General features: G+C 33.3%; 1 protein-coding gene across 11 annotated transcripts in view; it reads right to left on the bottom strand.

The window, feature by feature from the left end:
- PTPN13 (protein tyrosine phosphatase non-receptor type 13) overlaps window positions 1-25,235 on the bottom strand; it is a 235,222-nt gene that overhangs the window by 119,049 nt on the left and 90,938 nt on the right. For 8 of the 11 annotated variants that reach the window (XM_036895853.2, XM_036895852.2, XM_036895854.2 and 5 more), the window contains exons 4-7: window positions 21,314-21,379; window positions 17,519-17,704; window positions 13,622-13,709; window positions 3,572-4,132 (exon numbers count right to left, since the gene is read on the bottom strand). In XM_036895853.2, the coding sequence (XP_036751748.2) occupies window positions 3,572-4,132; window positions 13,622-13,709; window positions 17,519-17,704; window positions 21,314-21,379 (901 nt within the window). The remainder of the gene's footprint in view (window positions 1-3,571; window positions 4,133-13,621; window positions 13,710-17,518; window positions 17,705-21,313; window positions 21,380-25,235) is intronic. The other 3 variants (XM_036895855.2, XM_036895856.2, XM_057502421.1) reach the window with 3 other exon arrangements.

Genomic DNA, 25,235 nt, shown 5'->3' with positions numbered 1-25,235 from the left:
TGGGTTCTAAATATAGCTCTGTTTGAGTTATGCATTATGTATCTCCTTTGGCAAACTAGCCTATTCTGGGCCTCTGAAAATGAGATGTTTAGTCTAAATGGTAGCCAGATTCTTTCTCGTACCATATTCCATGATTTTCACATCTGGTCTTCCCTGTGCTACTTGACTGGTTTCATGTTGTGAGCTAAGAAATTGCTGTGAATGTGATTTAGGCAAAGGCTTCTTTCAAGAGGCTGGGGCCTGGGCTACAGGAAGGGCTCTACATCTGAGATTGGAAGGGACAGTGATCTTTCCTATTAGCTCAATAAAGTTCTTCTAATACACAAAAAGACAAACTCAAACTTAGCAATTTCTTTTCTTCTGATTGTTTCATTAACCCAATAGACCCTGGAACACATTTTTTTAAACACTAGCAATGAACATGTGGTGGAAATCCTTAGACTAGAACTCTGAAATCTGTGATGGAAATCTATAATCTCCTGTAAGGATGGAAACTCAATCATTAATTAGTTATGTGATCTTAGGTATGTTGGTAAATTTTCACAAGCCCAAAAACGTGTGCTCTGAGACCTCTTCTAATTCTAAAATTACTGATACTCAGTAGCAACTGCCAAGTTTAAAGATCACAAAAATTGCACAGAACATTGTTAATATTTTTAAAGCCTTCAAAACAAGAATGTTCAAAAAGAAATGAGTATAAGAAAATGTGTACATTAGTAACATCTACCGTTCTGCTTGATTTATCACACATAAAAGGATCTGTGAAATCTACTTTTTCTGAGAATTAAATGAGTTAAATGGGATTTATGTTATTTTTTCTTCTTTGTACACTATTATTTTTTCTTCTTTGTATACTAGCTAATGTCTTCATATTAGCAATCTGCACTTCTGTTTGCACAGATAACATAAATTATCTCACCTTTAGGAAAAAACCCAGCATAACTCAACTAAGTAACTAATAAGAATTACTGCTTTTGAGTTCCAAACAGCAAACATTCCTTTCAAATAATGTTTTTAGTCTGAAGCAAATATAATTTATTACTACTTGCAATTTACTATATAATAAAATGGAGATTATTTAAGGTGCTGTAAGCATTTACATAATAAACCAACATTTTCAAGGTGTTTTGTTTAACTTGGTTATAAAATATACTCTGGGAAAAAATGGATAGGTTCTTTGTGAGAGCAAATGCTTTTGAATAGAAGTGCTCTTCAATAGAAAAGAAAGATTTCAGGATGGAAATTGCCATATCAAACAATTCAAAGCATATTTTATTTTTAAAAAGAAATCTCTTCCTTTTCTTGCAACTCTTATACTGGATCTAAAATTTCTACATCTGGGAATTATGTTTCATAACAAGTTGCCATTTTTAGCAAATAAGGGTCTACAAAGATCATTCAGTGTCTTTGCAGATATATATACCTATTTGGAAACAAGTTGGTCTATTTGGGTTTCCTTAGCACACATACTCATGCACTTATTACCTGAAAATATAAAAGGCTCATATGCAAACTAGCTTGATCCTCATTTTATAGGTAATCAAAAATTCACCTATTCAAACAAAATGCATTCAACAGACTATTACAGCATAATTTAACAGTCTAAATAGTTTTTCATTTAGTGCTTGATTTCTTTACTGATTTAACTCTCAAACCAAGGTTCAAATATAAAAAACACTTCCCTCAAACTTCACTAATCCACATTACTATTAATTTACCGAATATTATATCAAATAATCTTTTAAAACACACACAAAAACATTAGAAATTATTTAATTTCATTATGAAATTATGTTAAGAAATAATTAATGCAACCTTTTAAATGTGAGAAATAGTCACTAAGATTGGCTTATATCTTCACTTACTATATTTTGAGACTATTACGGTTTTAGCATTTGAATAATTGAGGGATTTTGGATTGTTTTTTTCCATAACAGGCATAACTGTCTCAATCAGGGCACTGATAATGAGGTTGGGCTAAATTAATATTCCTATGCTAGCTGTTGTGCAAACCACTCAATAGTCATGAAATACAAACTCTTAAAGAAAAAAGTATTTTAAACTACAGAAGTGCACACTCTTTGCTCTCATAACTCTAAAAGTTTACTGATCAAGAGTTAAACAGTAAAATTACATAAAACAGATTTGTTTTTATTTTCTGTCTTGGAAAGTTTGCAGACCAAGATTATACATGAGCATCTCATAAAGTTGGCTGTTTTTAAAAATGCATGTATATACAAACCCTGAATATCAAGTAAGTGTTTAATAATTTTCTACATAATTTCAAATTCTTTACTAATTTGCAACGCCTGAATTGAAAGAAAATTGCAAAGCTTTTTTTTACTAGAAGTAAAGCACAATGTGGAGAGTATGTTCAGTTCTAGAACTATACTTAAAAATTAAGCAGCAGAACAAACCTTTATTTAGCAAAATACTTTAAAGGCAATCTGTGAACAAAAAATATCCTACTGGAACAATGACATTATGGAACATGACCCTTGATTTTATGATTACTCTCCTTGAACTAGAAAGCACCTTAAAGTTCTCTTTAATCATCCACGTCCCAGAGTTTGTCTAAGAGGCATGGGGAGGTTATAAAATCTTTATCATTCAAAATGTAGATTAGATTGGTAACTCTATTTGGTTTTTTCTCCCATCTTATCTATATTAAAAATAGTCTCTATCCATATCTCTAGAACATAATTTTATTCTATATAAATATATTCTATATATTTTGAGCTTTGTGTGTAAAAGAAGTATATTTAAAATGGAGCTTTGCCCTGCAAATAAGAATTTAGCATCTATAAAGTTATTTTATGCCCACATACTAATAATGTCATAATTTGATTTATTAATCACTCTACAGTCATTATATAATTAATCTATTTTTGTTAAGCACATTTTATAGATGAGGCAACTTAGACTTGGAGTGAGTAAGCCCAATTGCTGAAGTAAGGTAGCCAAATAGCGACTAAATGGAGTATATAATTCAACCTAGACTGTCTGACTCTAAATCTATAAACCTAAATAAATAACTATAATATTAAAAACATAGATTTAAAATTTCATTCCAGACCAAACAAATTATAATCTCCAGGAGTCATGTGCCAAAATTTGTTTTTTGAAACTGGTGATTTGGGAACTACTGCATTATCACCACATTAGTCTGCCTTTTTAAGATTGCTGATTTTGATTAACAGCATCCATTTCCATGAGTCAGTCCTTTGTGGAAGCCTCCCATGAAATAGTACATGGTAGAAAGTTCTGTGGAGGATCAAAAAAAAAAAAGAAAAAACATGGCTCCTGCCCTTGAGAAGCTTACAATCTAAACATATATGACTCAAAATATTCTGTCACAAAAAGTGATGGAACTGGACATGTTTAGTAGGGATGACTTTGTGGAAACAGTGTACTTTAAATTAGATTTTGGTGGAAAGGAGAACAGAAATTGACAGAGAAGAAGAGATTAACCTGGGTACAAAGGAATGGTTTAATAAACCTTTTTTATTTCAAATCACATTTTTAAATATTTCAATTCAACTCTTTCTCAAACACACACAAAATTACTGACCTTCTACATTCATGGCTTCTCTCAGAACCTGGAGTTTCTTTTGTCTTTCTCGGATTCGGTCCAAAGCATTTGATATTGCTGAGGAGGTGGGCACTTCTCGTGTGTGAAACAATGGATCCATTTTCTGAGGGCCAAAGATATCCAAGGCTATGCTTCCATCTGAGTATCTTGCTTCCTTTTTTCTAGGAGTAGTTGAAGTCCGCACTGTTATTGCTTCTGGGAGACAATGTTGGTATCTGCCAGTCTTTCCAGAAGAGAAGTCTCTGTCACTTGTGCAAACCAAGTCCATGGATGAAGCCCAAATCTTCTTCCTGGGAAGCACATCAATGCCAGATATATTTCCTGGGCCACTAGTTTTAAGCTGGTAAGGGGAGCAGGTATTTTCAGAATCTTCATGTCCAGAATTATTATCTGATGAAATGTTCTTGAAACAATCTTCCTCATTTTGTGTGTCTCTGATGGACAAAAATCCCATAGATTTACTAAGCCCTTTGTTAAGAAAGGTCTGATGAGAGAATGGAGACTTGTGTATGTCTAGTACATCAGAAGTAGAGCTTCTTCCTGGAATGATAAGAATCTATCATGTATGCATGGAATCTGTATAAAATAACTGGAATGTAACCTTACAATTTACAATGAAGGTAGTGGCAAAATTCTAAATTCTCCAAATGGAAAACCAGAGACGAAATGGGATGGTGGTGGTGGGGATAGTGAAAGAAGGTAGAGATGCTATGTTTGTATAACTTTCTGCAATCCAATGTTTCTTATTTAATGAAATAATATATTGAATTTTTTTGAGTAGTATTATTTTATATTCACCACAGGTGAACTATTTGATTTAAAAAAAATAGATAAACATTTCTGATACTATCCAGTTCGGTAAAATAGTAATATCCATGAAATTATTTGTGGGTAATAACAACGTATAGTGAACTCTTTTAACTTCTAAAGGTATAAATAAAACATGTACTACTTCAATATAAGACCTTGGTATTTTCTAGCCATTTAAATAAGTATGTTTAAAGAAGAAAGAAAGAATTCTTACTATATTCTGGATGGAAAAAGACTCTAACATTTGGAATTCTTGTTTCAAAGTTTTATTATGATTAGATATGTTTTCAGATAATTTGATTGTGTCTAAATTATGTAAGAAACTTCATTTTTCCATGGCAGACCATCACATACTAAAACAGTTTTTCCACTTGAACATAATTTATCAGTATTTGTCAACTGGAATAAAGCTAATTCTTATTTATTCTTTAGTCCTTGATGTAGTTAAAACAGTAAGCCACTCTAACTTTTTAAAGGCAGCGGTCTGTAAATGCAGAGACATGGCAAAAATGCCCAACCAGAAATTAATTTTTTTAATCCACAGATTCAGCAACAAAAAAAATCTACTTTTTCCACATTTTTTTCTGTATGTCTTTTCTGCATTTCTTTTTTCAATAGGGGAGCTATATATATATATATAGCTATTGAAAAAAGAAAGGTAGAAAAAAACTTTATAGTTACTAACCTAATAGCCCATAAGCAGTGAAGATTTCCTGTGTGACCTTTTATGATCCTTTTTTGATAACCTACTTGCTATGTATACAATATAATGACTAAAACCTTCCCCATAATAATGAATTGTTTATTAATTTATTTGAGGAAGCCAACTGCCTCTTCAGGGTAATAACTATAAGCTTTAATTCCCTGACCACAAATTTTACCTTAAAAATCTTAAAAAAGTGAATTCATTTTAGGATGGCAACAAATAACTGCTCACTTGAGAATGAGATTAAAACATTTTCCTCTTCAGGGCAACTCATCTTCCCCTGAACATGGATCCACTTAAGGTACAAATAAAGATACATCAATAGTTGGGGCATGTCATATGAACAACATTGACAAACATATACCACAGCACATCCAGACACAGACTGTCACAGACTCTAGCTTCTAATCTAAGATAATTTAAAACAAGCATATTTCTACATTTACAGTATTTTAGGGGCAAATTACATTCTTAAACCACATACTGAAGAACAGAGATATTCTTGAAAATTGATAGACTAGATAAAAAATAAGAATTGGAAGGATTTAAAGATTATACAATATTGATGAACGGAACAATCTGCCTTCTTTTACTATCTTGACTACCAGCAAGGAGTCAAAAATTGGGTAGAATCAAACAAGTGGGTATTTTGGCAACATCATCAGTTCATGGTCAACCATTGTGGACACTCAGTTCATGCGTTAGCAGTTTACTCCCCACCATGACAGCTTCATCTTTCCTCATTCCTCAAATTTCCCACCTTCATTCCCTCCTCTCTTTTATCTGATGATCTTGTCTCATATTCTACCAAGAAAACAGAAGCTGTCAGAAGAGGGCTTTCTCATTTTTCCACGACAGATTCTACACACCTAGCATGTCTGTAAATCTTTCTGCTGTTGTCTCAAAGGATGAAATTCCTACCAGTCAAAGGCCAATTCCTAATATGTGTTTGATTCCCTCCTTCTTTTCCTTTACATCTTTGGTTAACTTTTTCCCTCTCTGCTTCTATTTTCATTATTTCCCTTTTCTACAGAGTCATTCCAGTATCTCCATAGTAAAAACCAGACAGAACCAAACCTCTCCTTTGTTACCACAATTCCCTTCAGCTATTGCTGTCTTCATTTTTTCACTTCCCATTCATTATTCTACCCACTTGAGTCAACTTCCAACTCCTTCACACCTTGTAACTCTCATCAAGTATCACTAATGACCTCCATTTTGCCAAATTGAGTGAACACTTTTCTATCCATACCTTATTTACCTCTCAGCAACAACTGATAGGAATGACAATACCTTAATGAATCACTTTCCTCTCTTCACAAGCCTGGTTTCCTCTTACCTCTCAGACTGCTCATTCATAGTCTGCTTTTTTCTCCTCTCCTGGATCCAAATGTCAGATTTCCTTAGGTATCAGTTTTAGAACCTTATCTTTTCACTTTTTCCTTGGATAATTTCATTTATTAACAATGCTTTAAATATTATATACATACTGACAACCCCCAAGTTTACATTCTTGACCTTTTATGGGAGATCCAATCTCATATAATTGGAACTTCTATTAGAGTATCTCAGAAGCACCTCCAACTGAACATGCTTAAAACTAATCTTTTGCTTCCCACATCCAGAGATGTCCATTTTACCCCAGTCTTTCCAGTTTCAGTAAGTGGCAACATTATCCAAGTGATTGCTCAAAACAAAAATATGGGTACCATCCTGAAATCCTTTACCTTCTTTATTCTCCATATCAAATCCATCAGGGAGTACTGGCTATTTACATTCTCAAAGATATCTTACTTCATGTGATTATTTCCAAATCCACTGCACCACCCTATTTCCAATAATATTATCATGTGACTAGAAAACTGCAATGGGTTTTGGAAAGGTCTCCCTTCTTCTTTTTAACTACCCTCCACTCAGCAGCGAGAATTATCTTTTCAAAATATAAATTCCAGGATGCAACTACCCTGCTTAATAAATCTCAAAGGCATAAACTATTGCACTTTTAAGTAAATGTAGCCACCTTTTGGATCTGCCACTTAAATAAATCCTTTTGAGTTTCATCTCTACTGCCCTTACTCCATCCAGGACACAGGTTTTTCTCTGTTAAGTTCTCTTACACATTATGGCCTTTGTTCAATACATACTGTGTTCTCCACCCTAAATGGTCTACTCCAGATCTTTTTCATGGTTAGTTGTTTCTATCCTATAGTTTTTATTTTTAATATGACTTCTTCAGGGAAGCCTATCCCAACCCCTATTAAATTGATCAGTTTCCAAGGGTATCATGAGTCTATTCCATTTTTAACAGGCAAATTTATCACTCTCTTTTACATCATTAGTATTTGCTAACAATATATTAATGGGCATGGTATCCTAAAATAATCATGTCATCCTAATTGCTAATAAGGTGGCTCTTGGATAACTACTGCTTTACAAATGCCAGGTTTTTATTGTCTTCATTCAAATTAGATATAACAATATTTCACTTCATATTTATTAAAAGTCCACAAAGTTATTAAATTCTGTAAGGTAGTTATAATGAAAAGAATTCATTTAAAAGTTTGCACTGATCTTCCACTCTGTTTCTATAAAACATGCCAAATTTCACTATGGCTCAGTTTGCTTTATATGTTTCAAAAATCACATTATGATAGCTAACTTACAATTTTATCACTATTACTAAAAAAAGATGATTTTTTACCATAATTAAGGCCTCTTCTGGTACCTGACAGGACAAAGAAAGGAATGGTGAAATAGGAAGAGGCATGAGAAAGAAGGGTTTGTGAGGGGGGAGCACAGGTAAACAGATAAAAAGTTGTGGAATTGTAAAACAAGGTTCAAAATAATATGTATATACTTGTTAGAGATGGTCGAAAGTAAAATTGTAAGACCTATGAGCCACAAAAGCATTAAAGGGACAAGCTGAGTGTGGACGACCTTTTAAAGGAAGAGAAAGGAAGTAGCAGGAAAAAGACACTTTGAGCAAATGGTTTCTCCAGTGGACCTGTTAGCCTAGGATAGATTTTGTTTACGTTTTGGAGGAAAACGAATATACATCTTTAGGGAGGTACAGAGAGGGGTGGATTTCAGCTGGTACAAACACACCGTTCTTAAATCATATATTACTAATTGGCAGGAGTCTCGGTGCATTTTGTCATGTCAATGTTTACTATCTTCGAATACATTAGATACGTAATTGCCTAATTAACACTTAACAGATGGATAAAATGCATAATAACATCACATACAGCAATACAATATCATGATTGCTTTATGTCACTAAAGCACTAGGGACAATTTTTCACTAATCTGGGAACTCAAACTGAGAGTTCAAATACAGAATCTGGTCATGTAAGTGAGGAGAAACATGAAATTCTACAGTCATTTATAAAGTGCTTAACTCTGCTAGACCAGTGAAATCCATGTTTTGTTATTAACACCAGTACCACTTAATTACTGTATTTGAGACTAGATAAAATCCAATTTCTTCAGCTGGTTTCCCAGGTCTTTCTAAACATATGCACAGACTATTATAATTATTTTACTTAAGAGGCAATAAACAGTGCTGAAATCACTAAATAAATACACCTAGTAGCTCTGCTAACCACCTACTTTGATCACAGAAAATTAAACTAATGTTATTTCTGAAAGCAATGCCATTGGAGCTGCTCTTAATAAAGATTTCAGATGGAACCTTTTTAATATTCCTCTATCCTGGCCGAGTTAGTAGCTCCTTCCACTATACTCACAGAGCACGACGGACCTCTATTAGGACATTTCCTTTACTATATTAATTATCTATTATATTTTATATCTGTCATAACTCTCACTTACTCATTTCCTCACTCCTACCGTTCCCTTCAGCTGGAATAGTAACATAAAGGACCATGTCATACTTTTGTATTTCCAGTTTCAGGTAAAAGAATGTTTGTAGAATGGACTGATTACTTAACTTTTTGACATCTTTTTAAACCAAATTTAGATAGCATAATCTACCATAAAGATTACTGTCAAAAGACCTGGGTTTTAATTTTAATTTTATCATTCAACCCATGCACTTGAAGCAAGCCAATTGATTTCCATGTTTCTTGTTTCCTTCACATACAAAAATGTGGATATAATTTGTTATGCCTTATTGTAAGAGATGACAGGATAAATGAACTAACCCATATAAACTATTATGAACTCTTCAGAACAAGGGCAACATAAAATTCTAAATTTTGCCTCCCTTTTGTTTCTTCTTTATTTTCCTTTGCATATAATGATCTAGTGAGGGCAAACTTAAAAGTTATTTTGAGAGGAAATCATGAGACTAGAAATCAAAAGAATTATGAAAATTTTAGATTTTATAATTAAAAAAATCAAATTATTCAAAATAGGGTAAGTGGTGCTTATAATCAGGTTTTCTATCTCTTGAGGAGGCTTTGAGTTCAGAGGGAGTTTACAGACATAAGCATCCAAATTTAAAATGAACCCGTAAACATTTTCCTTTTGGAGAGCACAGAGCTTGTTAAAACTAAATGGGAATAATCAACTTTGAAGAGCTATCAATAAAAGATTTTAAGGACACAAAAGTCTTCTTAACAGAACATGTTCAATTTATTTTAGTTAAATTGAACAAAATCTTCCTTGTAAAGTACATTGTGTGTTACGTATTTTTGTTATATATGATAAACATATTCTTAATTCGATATTATCTTTCACCTGTCCCCTCATACACAGACTCAAAAAATTCACAGCATTTCTTAGAAGCAAATTTCAAAATAACATTTCAGTATTAAAAGAGGCTCCTTGATTCCCCATCTGTCCTCACAAATGTGTTTAGCTATATAAAAAAAGAAACATGGTATTATCAACACACCCAAGTTCTGAAGCACTATCATTCTGATCTGATCATGGTGCAGATTTCCCCTTAAGCTTGGCAGGAAACATTTGATTTCTTTCTGCTTAGTGAAGCCATTTTATCAGTAATGGCAGTATAAAATAAAAAAGTGGGGGCAGACAGCTTACTAGTTTAGACCTTAGCTTCTGTAACAGATCGGAGAAGTAAAATACAAAGAGACTTTTTTAAGGTCATTTACTCTTTTTGGTTGAACTATCAACTCAGTTTTAGTTGAACAATCAAATCACTTAGATACAAGGTATTATTCCTAAAATTTCATACTTTTGTATCTCACTGAGCATCTTGACAGTTTCTTTACTGAAAACTGTGATCAGAGTTTAATAAACAAGCTATCACTGCATAAAGTTTTTAGTTTGGTTTGCATCAAAGATGATGCTTTGCTGCAAGTGACCATTTATAGTTAAGAACTGGTGCTGTCCAAAAGTAACACCAGTGCCCTAGAAGAATATTTCTTCTTCACAAGGTAATTTTTTTTAATCTTAAAGTTTTTATATTACATTAGCACATGACTTTGATTACTGGCTGCTATTTGCCTCTGTCTGGTAACAGCTATAATTGATGTGTTACATTGATTCTGTCCTTGAGATGTGGTTGTATAAATTTAATAAAGGTAATTAAAAGAGCCCTTGAACAGTACTATTGAGGAAAGTAATGGCTAAAACAGGTTGAGGAATCTCTTCCATTGCACTTGTTACAAAAAAATGGCTATTCTCTCTTTAAGTATAAGAACGTCTAATTCTAAACCCAAATATAAATAAAATCCGGTTTATAAAATTGACAAATCGTAATTCCTTACAAGTTCTCTTGAATTTATTTATAGGGGATATTTTGTTCTCCAGTAAAGACATATGACTATTAGAGAATAAAAATCAATGACGGTCTATTTAAAAATTTCTCTGTTAATTTTCTAAAGTCACTACAGTCAATCCTAGATTATTTGCATTTGGACAGTCCATTCATCATAAGAGTTCTAAAGAGCTGTTAGACAATAATACTAAATCTTTCTTGATATAAAAACAGTCACAAATAAAAGGCATTAATAATTTGGTTTAAAACTTCTGATATATTGCTTGTTACAATGAGAAAATAGCCTAATAATATGAGCCAAGATAAACTACAGTTTATTTTTTTTTACTTTGCATACAAGTAAATACTTAAAATAGTTTATTAAAAAATAAATTATAAAGTCCATATATTTCTGTATGGAACCATTAAAAATTCTATTACATATGTGTTACATATAATATTTTTATAAAACTTTTTCTCATACCTATTTAATCAACAAATGTTCATTTAATGCCTACAAAAACTCATGTGCTTGATATAGTAGGTTTTCCCTATCCCTAGCATCTAGATGTCCACAAAGCTTAACTGTTGTATATGGCTTTTAATTAGAACTATATGTATATATGTAAATGACAAGTAAATAACCAGCTAGTTCAGGTATGTTATAGAAAAGGTATAGATTTAGTTCAATACCTAATTACTACCTCTAAAATATTATGTAATAATTAATCCTGTAACAATAACACACTGAATCACAGAAATAAATCTAAACTATTTCAATATTTGGCAGTTTTTAAAATTTGATTAAATATAGCAAGGTGATCTTCTTCCTTTTCTATAGATTCATAATGAATAGGGATAGAATGGGGGTCTCATGTATGTATCAGAACGTTTTTTATTCTTAGAAAAAAAACTGTCTTTAAAAATAATTATAACATTATATTTACTAAGTCAACAAGTAACAAATAAGTGAACAATCTTCAATTCCATAACGTGGCCACTTAATGATAGTAGCAGAGGAGAGAAGGGAAATACAGAAGGAGATTAGAGAAAGACCAGGGAAGAGAAATAAGGAAGCAAGGAGGGACGGAGGGAGAGAGAACAAAATTAAAAAGATGATAAATCAGAGAATGAGAAATCAGTTCTTTTAAGTCTGATGTCCACTTATTAAAGTGTTCATCATGTCTCCTTGAAAAAGACAATTCCAGCATGCTGACATTCTTCATCTGTTATTTTCTATTATTATTCAGTTCTAAAACAGGCAACTGACTGAAAAGTTGATGGGGTAACAAAGTACAATTCTTAGTACCAAGGTTCACACTTCATCATGTCTCAAATCCTAGTATGGTTTTAAAATAAAGGAAAACATATTTTTACCTAGAAGAGGAAGGTGTGTCAATACACACACACACACACACACACACATATATATATATGGACATAAGTACAGGGAGGAAACACAAGAAAGGGTTAAAAATACTTTTCTAATTGCTATTAAAGCATTGTAAAACCTAAGTTAAACAGTCTAGCTCTGAGGTTTTTTTTGACCCACACATAAACTAATAATGTATGTATTAGAAAGGGAACCTTATGTAACTGGAAATAATTTGATTGTATTGATGATATGAAAGCTAAGATACCTTTTCAGAAAAATAGTCCTCATTCACAATAAGTAAAATGGAAGTGCCAAAACAAACACTTAATTAACTGCACCATTACAGAATCCCTCCATTAGAAATGATTTTATTGCTCCTCTTTGACTTTTCAAGATAAGCAGTACACTTGCTTAGGGCTCATTCTTCCTTTTTTTGACAGAAGAGTTCTGAATTCTGCAAAACATGTGGTACAGATAATCAAGTGTCTATATTTGTTTATACAGTAAGAGTTTCTCATAGCTTCTGAATGAGACAGCTATGATTTGATTGATTAAATGAAAAAGCTAAGCATCTTGGCTTTTTAATCTGACTATATCAGTTAGGATGTTTTATTAGAATATATTTAAGCAATATTTACATTTACTTTTCCCTAGCCCCAAGATTTAAGACAATAAAATATTTCACCCATAAAATATTTTTGTTAATGTTTATATTATCATGAGTATCAATATTGCTTGAGAAAAAAGATATCACCAAAAACAAAAGTTCAGTTTACAAATAAGCCCAGATTGAAACTTAATACTGAAAAATAAGTTTTTATTTTTCTATGTTCAATTCACCTATTTGGATTTCTATTCATTTCCTCAAAAATCAATTTAATAATTATGAGATAATTATATAATTACCGAATGCTATTGGCAAATAGCAAAAACACTCTTCATCAGTTTTTATTTACTAAGCATCATACCCTAAGATAGTATTTGGTAACTGCAAGTTATTAAATCAGTTGATCAGGATATAATTTAGTGGGTAGTGACTGGTATTAAAAAAAAAGAAACAATAGAAAATAACAGTGCAGTAAGAATAATGTTGCTTTCTGAAGTTTTGTTTCATAGCACTTAGGTTCAACATGCATGTGTTTTGTCTTGCTTTAAAATATGTTTTTAATATAAAATACCATGGTAAAGTATAAATGATATTACTGCTATAATGACAATATTAAAAAAAAATGACTTACTGTGGGAGTCCTGACTGTATTAATAATATTTTCTGCATAACTTCAATGGACTTCTAAATTAATACAGCTAGTGCATTTTCCCTGCCTCCACTTTGCAGACACGTTCTAATGGTTACAACTATCAGATTTCCAAGTCAGGTCAGTATGATTTCGTAAAGGAAATAATGAAACAAAGTTAAAGCTTACACATTTCCTATTAATATACTCTTACCTGTTGGTAATCCTTTTCCTCTTAATCGGTCTCGAATAGCCTGGCTTCGATCAGGCTTTTGTTCATTGATATGGGAAAGCTGGTCCATCTGCACACAGGTAATCAAAAATCAAGTTGGGAAAGAATCTCCCTTTTGTTTTCATGGCAAATGTCTACAGAATGACACTAGTTAGACAATTTTTGGAGAGTATAGCGTTAAGTAGAAACTCCACATCTGCTATCATTAATTTGTACTCCTTGGTTAAGATTTATGTAGCTCAGTTCTCAATTCATTTTCAGGATATAAAAGGCAAGAAACAGCTATCAAAGAGTAAGCTCCTAGTCAGGGAACAAATTTGGCCAAATTAAAGTAGATAAAATGAGCTCCATTTGAAAACAGTCAGCTTGAAGTATTCTTTCTTTCCAAACTAGCTACTTTCATCTCTCAAGTTGATTATAATTTTAAAACCACATTAATTCTGGCACACTAGAGCTATCTCCTGGTTGTAACTAGCACTGAGGTTACTGATTTAAACTCTTTTCAAAAACAACCTTCTAGATTTTGGCTGCCAAAAATTATATTTGAGAAATGCTGTAAACTAAATGGACATATTGAAGGATGATAATTAAATTTAAAGCAATGTTCTTCTGAGTCCCTCTTATAACAAAACATTTAAGTAGCCTTAAACTTTAGTAACTTTCACCAAGTGTACTTGTTTAAAATAAACCATGTCAAGTTAGATCAAATTCCACATTACAAGAAATGAAAAGTTAGAATACTGGGTTTATACAGATGATCAATTAGAATAGAAACCTTTAAGAAATAACTGGAAGGAAGAGAGAATGGTGAAGAGAAATTACTAAAATCTGGCATCAAGAGCATGCATAGGTATTTGTTTACTCATCAGTTTTATTTTTCCTCTCTTAGTGATACTTGTCTGAGTATGGTTTAAAAATAGATTTAAAGCTATATATTCAAGGCATTATGTTTCCTACCTATAAGAAGACTTAAATGGAAATATTTCTTAAATGATGTTATCATTTAAATTATGTAAATAAGTCCACATTGCACTATAGTATCAGTAACTGAAGAGATAAAGAACACTGTGCATCTTTGTGAACCCTTGCGTTGACACTATTATCAATAATAATTCTCTTATTGAATAATTACTGTAAGGCAGACATTACCTTTAGTGCTTTACATATTCCACGCTATGTAGTCCTCAAAAAAACCTCAGTTTTTTATCCTCATATTACAGATAAAAGGAGAAGTAGCAAGGACCCTTCTAAGGATCTTGAAGCCGTTCAACAACATTAAAATAATTATCCTCACAACTGTTCAGTAATATGAGTGGATGGCATATACTATTATTCCTAGTTTCAAATAAATAAAATTGAGGTCAAAGTTCTTATTAAATCAGTGGAAGAACCTGGATAAGATATCCTGCTGGCTTTTACTCTGCTAATTAATTTTAAGTAAGAATTACAGTCACTTAGAATGAATTTCACAGAGTGGAAGATGAACTCATTTGATCAGCTACTGAAGCAACAACAGCTTCACAGCATAATGGTTCTGATTTTGTCTGTAATTTACAATGTATGTGGCCATGGACACATTATTTAATCTTTCTGAGACTTAGCTGAATTATCTCTGATAAGGATGAAACTATGTCTTGTAACCTGGGGTTGTTATGATCAATAAACGTGATAAAGCATATAAGCCATTTTACCACAGTGCCTGGAACAAAGTAAACACTTAAGATAACAATAGCAGTCAGAGTTACTTTTGTCTGGTGATAAGCAGGAGACTAGCAAGAGCATAGAAAGATGAGGGGAGCATTATTACTTCTACTTAGGAGAAATTTGCCTCTGGAAAGGCAAGCTCTTTATGCTAATTTCAACTGACACTTCTACTCTTCTCTCCCACTAAACAACTCCACAACACATTCCACATTAGACTTATGACTGTTCCTCAAACATACCCGGTTCTGTCCCATTTCACAACATTTATCCAAGTTTACTTCTCTCTGCCTGGATGACTCTATCTAGTCCAAAGTGCTATATTTCAATATAGTCATAACTTCTATCCTTTTCCCTCAAACTCTCAATTCAAAATTTTTACTATGCTTCTTTTCATACCTTTTTTGCATTTTATAATTAAGCAAATAGTTGTAGAACTTTAAATAAGAGCTCTTAGAAGGCAGAGCAAAAGTTTTATTCAAAGTTGTTTTTCCTACAGTAACTAGCACAGGTTTCATATGTAGATGAGCAATAAACTCAAATACTGAATGTAAAGGGATCGAGGTCTTTTATCTAAGGCAACTACTAGGTGGATAACAGAGTTTCATAGGGGAGTATTTCTTTATGGAAAAACAGAAACTTTTTTCCAGCAATTTCCAGCAATTTTACTATAGGAGTAAAGTCTGCAAACAGGATAAAAGTCTTAGAGGAGTAGTGGTGTAATGCAAAGATCCCCGGAGTAACAGGAAATGTAAGTCCCATGAACTGTGTGAATCTCAATTTCCTTATTTATAAAGTGAAGGAGTAGTACAGTTCAACATTTCTCAAAGTGAGTTTTATAGAACATTACTATTATGAGAAAATCTGTGAAAAAAGACCTAAATAAATTTGGGAGACACTTCATCTACATGGCCTATCCCCCCTGAAGGTTAGTAATATAGTATTATTAAAGGCTCTGAGAAGTTCTGTAGTGAAAATATATTTAATTTCCCTTAAGAAGTTTTTTTTCTCAAGCTTATTTGACCATTGAGGAACTTTTTAAAACAAGAATATATTTGAAACTATGAAGAAGACTTTGGTCTGGATAGAGAGCTTTCACAGATTTTCAATAGCTTTCCTTTGTTTAAAAAAAAAAAATCACACGCAGGAATATAAATAAATCGAACTTGAACAGTACTAGTTAAGGAGGGAAAAAGGCAGCCAAGAATCCCATTCACTCAGCCTCTGCATTTCTCTCACTACAGAATTGCAAAGGGGTACAATTTAAAACCATTTGCCTGGAAGAATCTATGAACCTGTTTCTTATTAACTGGCAAAGTGGGTGGAATTTGGATATAACCCTGGCAGCCATATGACATCCAGGTTAAGATGGCAGAACTAGATACCTAGGGATAAGGAATATTCCTTAAGCCAGCAAGAACACTGATGAAAGTGGCAAATTTGTACAGCACACAAAGGAGAGGGACCACTCTAAGGTCCCAAAGTTTAGACCTAGATAAGATATTAATAAACAAAGAAGTATCCAAATTAGGGCAAATAGTATAGAATATAGCTTAAGAAATGCAGATGTAGGAGTATTAGATATGAAGAATTCTAAGAATAACAAACTGTATATGTAAGAGAAAAGAGAAAGTGGCAGACTCCAAATCTCGGGGCAATCTAGCAGGGATACAAGCATGTATTCCTCCAGGGCCAGTGTCCATAGAAGGCAGGGAGGGTTTCAGGAATATTTAAGGAGTCCACACAAATAAGTGGTCAAGAAAGAGGTATAAAGCAACAGAATGTGCATTTAAATAATTCTAAAACCCATTTTGTGTGTCAATGAATTTTTCACAATAGATAGAACCACTTGTTGAAAGCTCTTTAGGAAAAGATGAAATAAAGGAGATAAGAGCAGACATTTTCAGCTCTAACATGCTGTGATTCTATCATACTTGCTGGAATAAAGTTCTAAAAAAGAAAACTAACTCTAATGAAATTTGGAGATGAAGTTACTGCACTGAGCTTCTAAATTTTAAGTACTGTTTCACATAAACAACATTAGAACAAGAGATTCATCAATCTCCTGTTTCTAGTCTTCACTGAGCAAATGCCACTACAGAGTCTTTAAAGAAAATTTTGTGATATGCTACTACATTTAAAAATATGACTGTATGTACCAGTGGACCTGTAGCTTACCCCAGAAAGATTTCCCAGAACCAGTTTTACCAACTGCTTCACATAAGAAAATGAAGGTGCACAATTGCTATTCCTAATGTGGGCACTGCAAGCATCCAAGACAGTCCGAACAGAAACCCGAGCGTAAATAACATCCTCACACATTCCAAGCAGTATGCTGTTGAGATGATCTCCAAGTTTGATAGGCTGAAATAAAGAAAGGAAAAGCCATGTTGATATGTGTGAATATATCTTATCTAATATGAAACAAGCAATTCTGGGAATGACAGGAACCACACTGAAGACTCTCCAAACACTTGGAGGAAATGAATTCTTCCCTAGTAGCATATTATTGTATTGCATTTTAGCTTTTCATAAGCCAAAAAAATTATTAGCAGAAGATATCTAAATTTAATCTCCTAAAATAGGAAGTATTATAGAGAAAGTCTGGGATTTTTTTATATGATAAGGAATTCCTTGGTTATTCAGATATTTTGGTAAGCAGTTATTCTATATATACCATTGGGGGGGGATAAGAAAATTCCTAATTCAATAAAATATATTCAATATATAGTAAATAAAATTTGACACTGTCATGATAACTTAGAAGAGATTCCAAATATTGAATTGACTCAATATAATTTCAATTTAAGTTCTAATTACACTGGTGAAACAGAGAAGCCAGAATGTGAGATTTTAAAAAATTGGTTGATGTAATTTATAGATTATATCCAGTTGTCCAATAACATACCAAGAAATGCAAATTAAAACCACAAAAAAGAAGCCACTACACACTCAAGTTAATAGTTCAAAATAAAAAGAATAAAATGAAGTACTGGTGGAGTTTAAACTGGTACATCCACTATAGTTTAACATATGCTTTTGCTGTCATCAGCCATTCCCTTTCACATCTCATCCATCTGGGTATTACATCATCCTTTAGATCTCAGCTTAGGCACAAAGTCCTTTAATAAACTTATCCTCTCTCTCCAAGTCTAGTTAGGGGCTCCAGTTAAGATTTCTATTATTTGTCCCCGTAATCAACTTATACTGTGATTGCAAATTATTGTGCCCCTTTATCCCCCTCACCCTGTGCTCCCCACCTGCCCACCAAATGTTCGCCTCCCCCTTGGTAACCACTAGTCACTTCTCAGTGTCAATAAGTCTACTGTTGTTTTGTTCTTTCTGTTTTCCTTTGTTTTTTAATTTCACATATAAGTGAAACCATATGGCATTTGTCTTTCTTCACCTGGCTTATTTCATTGAGCATAATACCTCTAGATCCATCCGTGTTGATGCAAATGGCAGGATTTCTTTTCTTTTTATGGATGAATAATATTCAACTGTGTTTACATACCACCCTTTCTTATTTATTCCTCTACTTATGGACACTTTGGTTGTCTCCATATCTTGGCTTTTGCAAATAGTGCAGCAATAAACATACAGGTGCATATATCTTTTCAAATGAGGGATTTTGTTTTCTTAGGGTAAATTCCTAATAGTAGGTTTACTGGATCAAATGGTGTTTTTATTCTTAGGTTTTTGAGGAACTTCCATACTGCATTCCACAGTGGTTGCACCAATTTACATTCCCACCAACAGTGTAGGAGGGTTCCCATTTCTCCGCATCCTCACCAATATTTGTTATTTCTTGTCTTGAATAGTAGCCATTCTAACTGGTGTAAGGTGATGTCTCATTGTGGTGCTGACTTGCATTTCCCTGATAATTAGCATTGTGGAGCAGCTTTTCATGTGCCTGTTGGCCATCTGAATTTCTTCTTTGGAGAAGTTATATCCTCTGTGGATTTTATAATAGGGTTATTTCCTTTTTCGGTATTGAGGTATGTGAGTTTTTTATATATTTTTGGATGTTAACCCCTTGTCGGATATGTCATTTATGAATATATTTTCCCATACTGTAGGATTTCTTTTTGTTCTACTGATGGTGTCCTTTGCTGTTTTGTTTGATATAGTCCCATTTGTTCATTTTTGCTTTTGTGTACCTTGCCTGAGGAGATATGTTCAGGAAAAAGTTGATAGTGTTTATATTCAAGAGATTTTTGCCTATGTTTTCTTTTAAGAGTTTTATGGTTTCAGGACTTACATTCAGGTCTTCAACCCATTTCGAGTTTACCTTTGTGTATGGACTTAGACAATAATCCAGTTCCATTCTTTTGCATGTAATTGTCCAGTTTTGTCAACACCAGTTGTTGAAGACGCAGTCTTTACCCACTGTATATTCATGGCTCCTTTATTGTATATTAATTGACTATATATGTGTGGGTTTATATCTGGGATCTCTATTCTGTTCCATTGATCTTTGGGTCTGTTCTTGTGCCAGTACCAAACTGTTTTGATTACTTTGGCTTTGTAGTAGAGTTTGAAATCAGGGAGTGTAATCCCCTCCCCGGTTTTTTTCTTCTTTCTCAGGATTACTTTGGCTATTTGGCGTTTTTTGTGGTTCCACAGGAATCTTAGAACTATTTGTTCTAGTTATTGAAAAACACTTGGTATTTTGATAGGGATTGCACTGAATCTGTAAACTGCTTTGAGTAGGATGCCCATCTTGACAATATTAATTCTTCCTATCCAAGGAGGCTCCAACTCTGGTTCTTCACAGTACCCTCCATTTTCCCTAACAGCATTCATCAGTTATAATTGGTTATTTAGTTTTTTGTACCCACAAATGTACTCCATAGGCATGGACTATTATAGTCCTAGTGTATGGTACAGTGTCTGACACAAGGTAAGTGCTTAATAAATCCTTCTGAATTAATATAAAAATATTTCCAAAATGGTTGATTTCTCATAGCAAAATAAAAGTAAAAACATATCCTTCCCTTCAAACTTATACATTACTCATGTTAATTCTATTTTTCTATTTTCAGTTGCCAGAAAAAAGAGTATTAAGTGTTAAATAAAGGCTGCGATCACATTTCACATGTAAGTTAAGATGTATAATATATGACACCAATATTCCTCCTTATAATTTAACTTTCATTTACATTTATAGAATTGAAACTGAGGAAAGTAAATATACTGTGTTTTTCACGATGTAAGATGACACTAAACCAAGTTGAAGGCTATCATTAATATATCTTTCATAAATCTTAAGATGTTTGAATTTTAGAAAAAAAGCCTAAAATGCTTGTTAATTCTTAATTGATTAAAAAAAACACACCTAGTTATTTTTGCTTTTGATTTCTAAATGCCTAAAATAAAACTTAATTCTGTCATATCTTGGCTTTGATGAAATAACAAATTTTTAATTTTTAATTTTCAATTATTATTTATTACTATGTTTATATTGGGTCTTCAGGAATCAGAGTTATTTTAGAAAATAAGACTAGAAGCAGCCCAATGGTCATTAGAGTCTAAGACTTCAGAAAGTTTTCCTTTAATACCAGTGTCTGCTGCTGCAGGGATAGTAAAGTATGATTATGAAGTGACGAGAGAAAAAAGTTACAAAGTATAAACTATACTCTGAGACATAATTAAAGCTACTATTCCTACATTTTTGCATCAATAAAGGTTTTCACTTTCAGTTCAAGAATGAACGATCAAAGACATTTGCAATCCCTCTTATCAGTCATTAAGTTATAAGAAATAAAATGGACTCCCATTTCTCTTATTATAATTATTGAAGAGGCCACTATAGTTGACAGACTAAATTGTTGAAACCTGGGTAGTGACTGTTACAATTCTAAGAATATCCTTAGGTACATAATTTCTTTAGAACCTACACAACACATGTAAATACACAGAAGAGCTTTCTAAAAAAGTTGAAACTTGTACAAATGTGACAAGTTGACTTACTTGGCTCTGAGGCACTTCATGATCAGCCCCCCAGTACAACGTCATTCCAAGAGAATAAATATGGATCTAGGGATAGAATTTAAAAAAATCATTTTATGGTAAAATATAACTAAAAAATATAGCAAGTACTATATCTTCACGACTTTTTGATTCAAAGAAAGTATAACACATCATTTGAGAAAATCATCATTTCATATTTTGTATTAAGTATGTGAGAGCTTAAAACAGAAAATAAGACTAGAAATGATCATAACAGAATTTTCCCCCACCCCCATTCCACCCTCTATGAACAATCATTTTTTTAATTAAGGTATCATTGATATACACTCTTATGAAGGCTTCACAAGACAAACAATGTAGTTACTACATTCATCCCCACTATCGAGTTCCCCCCACACTCCACCGCAGCCACTGTCCATCAGTGCAGCAAGACGCCACAGAGCCCCTATTTGTCCTCTCTAAGTTATACTGTCCTCCCTGTGACTCCACACACACCGTGTTCACCAAACATGATACCCCACAATCCCCTTCTCCCTCCCCACCCACCCTCCCCCACAGTAACCACTAGTCCCTTCTTGGAGTCTGTGAGTCTGCTGCTATTTTGTTCCTTCAGTTTTGCTTCATTTTTATACTCCACAAATGAGGAGTATATTTTTCTTTCTCTGCCTGACTTATTTCACTGAGTATAATATAGTTGCATTCATGTTGTTGCAAATGGTAGGATTTGTTTCTTTCTTATGGCTGAACAGTATTCAATTGTGTATATATACCACCTCTTTAACCATTCATCTACTGATGGGCACTTAGATTGCTTCCATTTCTTGGCTATAGTAAATAGTGCTGCAATAAACATAGGGGTGCATATGTCTTTTTTGAATCTGAGAAATTATATTCTTTGGGTAAATTCCTAGGAGTGGAGTTCCCAAGTCAAATTGTATTTCTATTTTTAGTTTTTTGAGGAGCCTCCATATTGCCTTCCACAATGGCTGAACCAGCTTACATCCTCACCAGCAGTGTAGGAGGGTTCCCCATTCTCCACATCCTCACCAGCATTTGTTATTCTCAGTCTTTTCGATACTGGCCATCCTAACTGGTGTGAGGTGATATCTCATTATGGTTTTTATTTGCATTTCTCTGATAATTAGCGATGTGGAGCATCTTTTCATGTGCTTGTTGGCCATCTGAATTTCTTCTTGGAGAAGTGTCTGTTCATATCCTCTGCCCATTTATTAATCAGGTTATTTGATTTCTGGGTGTTGAGGAATGTGAGTTCTTTTATATTTTGAATGTTAACCCCTTGTTGGGTATGTTGTTTCTGAATATATTCTCCCATACTGTAGGATTTTGTTTTGTTCTACTGATGGTGTCCTTCATTGTACAAAAACTTTATAGTTTGATGTAGTCTCATTTGTTCACTTTTGCTTTTGTTTCCCTTGCCTGAGGAGATGTGTTCAGGAAAAAGTTGCTCAAGTTTAATTCAAGACATTTTTGCCTATGCTTTTTTCTAAGAGTTTTATGGTTTCATGACTTATATTAAGGTCTTTGATGCATTTTGAGTTTACTTTTGTCTGTGGAGTTAGACAATAATCCAGTTTCATTCTCTTAAATGTAGCTGTCCAGTTTTGCCAACACCAGTTGTTGAAGAGGCTGTCATTTTCCCATTGTATATCCATGGTTCCTTTATTGTATAATAATTGAGATATATGCTTCAGTTTATATCTGGGATCTTCATTCTGTTCCATTGATCTGTGGGTCTGTCCCTGTGCCAGTACCAAATTGTACTGATTACTGTGGCTTTGTAGTAGAGCTTGAAGTTGGGGAGTGTAATTCCCAAGGCTTTATTCTTCCATCTCAGGATTTCTTTGTCTATTCGGGGTCTTTTGTGGTTCCGTATGAATTTTAGAACTATTTACTCTAGTTCATTGAAGATTGCTGTTGGAGTTCTGATAGGGATTGCAGTGAATCTATAGATTGCTTTAGGCAGAATGGGCATTTTGACAATATTAATTCTTTCTATCCATGAGCATGGGATATATTTCCACTTATTGGTGTATTCTTTAATTTCTCTAATTGGTGTCTTGTAGTTTTAGGGTATAGATATTCCACCTCCCTGGTTAGGTTTACTCCTAGGTATTTTATTCTTTCTGATGCAACTGTGAATGGAGCTGTTTTCCTGATTTGTCTTTCTGTTAGTTCATCATTAGTATAAAGGAATGCAACAGATTTCTATGTATTAATTTTGTATCCTGCAACTCTGATGAATTCAGGTATTAGTTCTAGTAGTTTGAGGGTGGATTTTTTAGATTTTTTTAATGTACAATATCATGTCATCTGCAAACAGTGATAGGTTAACTTCTTCCTTACCAATCTGGATGCCTTTTATTTCTTTGTGATATCTGACTGACATGGCAAGGACCTCCAGAACTATGTTGAATAAAAGTGGGGAGAGTGGATTCTTTGTCTTTTTCCCAATCTTAAAGGAAAAGCTTTCAGCTTCTCTCTGTTAAGTATGATGTTGTCTGCGTGTTTGTCATATATGGCCATTATTATGTTGAGGTACTTGTCCTCTATACCCATTTTGTTGAGAGTTTTTATTACAAATGGATATTGAATTCTATTACATGCTTTTTCAGCATCTATGCAGATGATCATGTGGTTTTTGTTCTTTTGTTGATGTAGTATATGATGTTGATGGATTTTAGAATATTGTACCATCCTTGCATCTCTGGAATAAATCCTACTTTATCATGATGTATGATCTTTTTGATGTATTTTTGAATTCGGTTTGCTAATATTTTGTTGAGTACCTTTGCATCTGTATTCATCAGGGATATTGGTCTGTAATTTTCTTTTTTTGTGGTATCTTTGCCTGGTTTTGGTATTAGAGTGATGCTGGCCTCATAGAATGAGTTTGGAAGTATTCCCTCCTCTTTTACCTTTTGGAAAACTTTAAGGAGGATGGGTATTAGGTCTTCTTTAAATGTTTGGTAAAATTCAGCAGTGAAGCCATCTGGTATGGAGATTTTGTTCTTAGGTAGGTTTTTGATTACCAATTCAATTTCGTTGCTGGTAATTGGTCTGTTCAGATTTTCTGTTTCTATCTGGGTCAGCCTTGGAAGGTTGTATTTTTCTTCTAGTTGTCCATTTCTTCTAGTTTATCCAATTTGTTAGCATATAAATTTTCATAGTATTCTCTAATAATTTTTTGTATTTCTGTGGTGTCTAGTGATTTTTCCTTTCTCATTTCTGATTCTGTTTATGTGCGTACACCCTTTTTTTCCTTCATAAATCTGGCTAGGGGTTTATGCATTTTCTTAATTTTCTTGAAGAACCCGCTCCTGCTTTCATAGATCTTTCCACTGTTTTATTCTTCTTGATTTTATTTATTTCTGCTCTAATTTTATTATGTCTCTCCTCTGACTTTGAGCCTCATTTGTTCTTTTTCTAGTTTCAGTAATTGTGAATTTAAACTGTACATATGAGATTGTTCTTTTTTCCTGAGGTATGCCTGTAATGCAGTATACTCCCCTCTTAGCCTGGCTTTCGCTGCATACCATACATTTTGCAGTGCTTAGTTATTGTTGTTATTTGTCTCCATATATTTCTTGATATTTGTTTTTATTTGGTCATTGAATCATTAATTATTTAGTAGCATATTGTTAAGCCTCTATGTGTTTGTGGGCTTTTTTGTTTTCTTTGTGTAATTCATTTCTAGTTTCATACCTTTGTGGTCTTAGAAGCTGGTTGGTACAAATTCAATCTTTTTGAATTTACTGAGTCTTTTCTTGTGGTCTAGTTTATGATACATCCTTGAAAATTTTCCCCATGCACTCAAGAAGAACGTGTATCGTGCTGCTTTTGGGTGGAGTGTTCTGTAGATGTCTGTTAGGTCCATTTGTTCTAGTGTGTTGTTCAGTGCCTC

Source organism: Manis pentadactyla, chromosome 5 (genome assembly GCF_030020395.1).
Source record: "Manis pentadactyla isolate mManPen7 chromosome 5, mManPen7.hap1, whole genome shotgun sequence".
Classification (NCBI taxonomy): Eukaryota; Metazoa; Chordata; class Mammalia; order Pholidota; family Manidae; genus Manis; species Manis pentadactyla.
The sequence above is the reverse complement of the archived record's forward strand: the minus strand, read 5'-3'. Positions and strand labels throughout refer to the sequence as shown.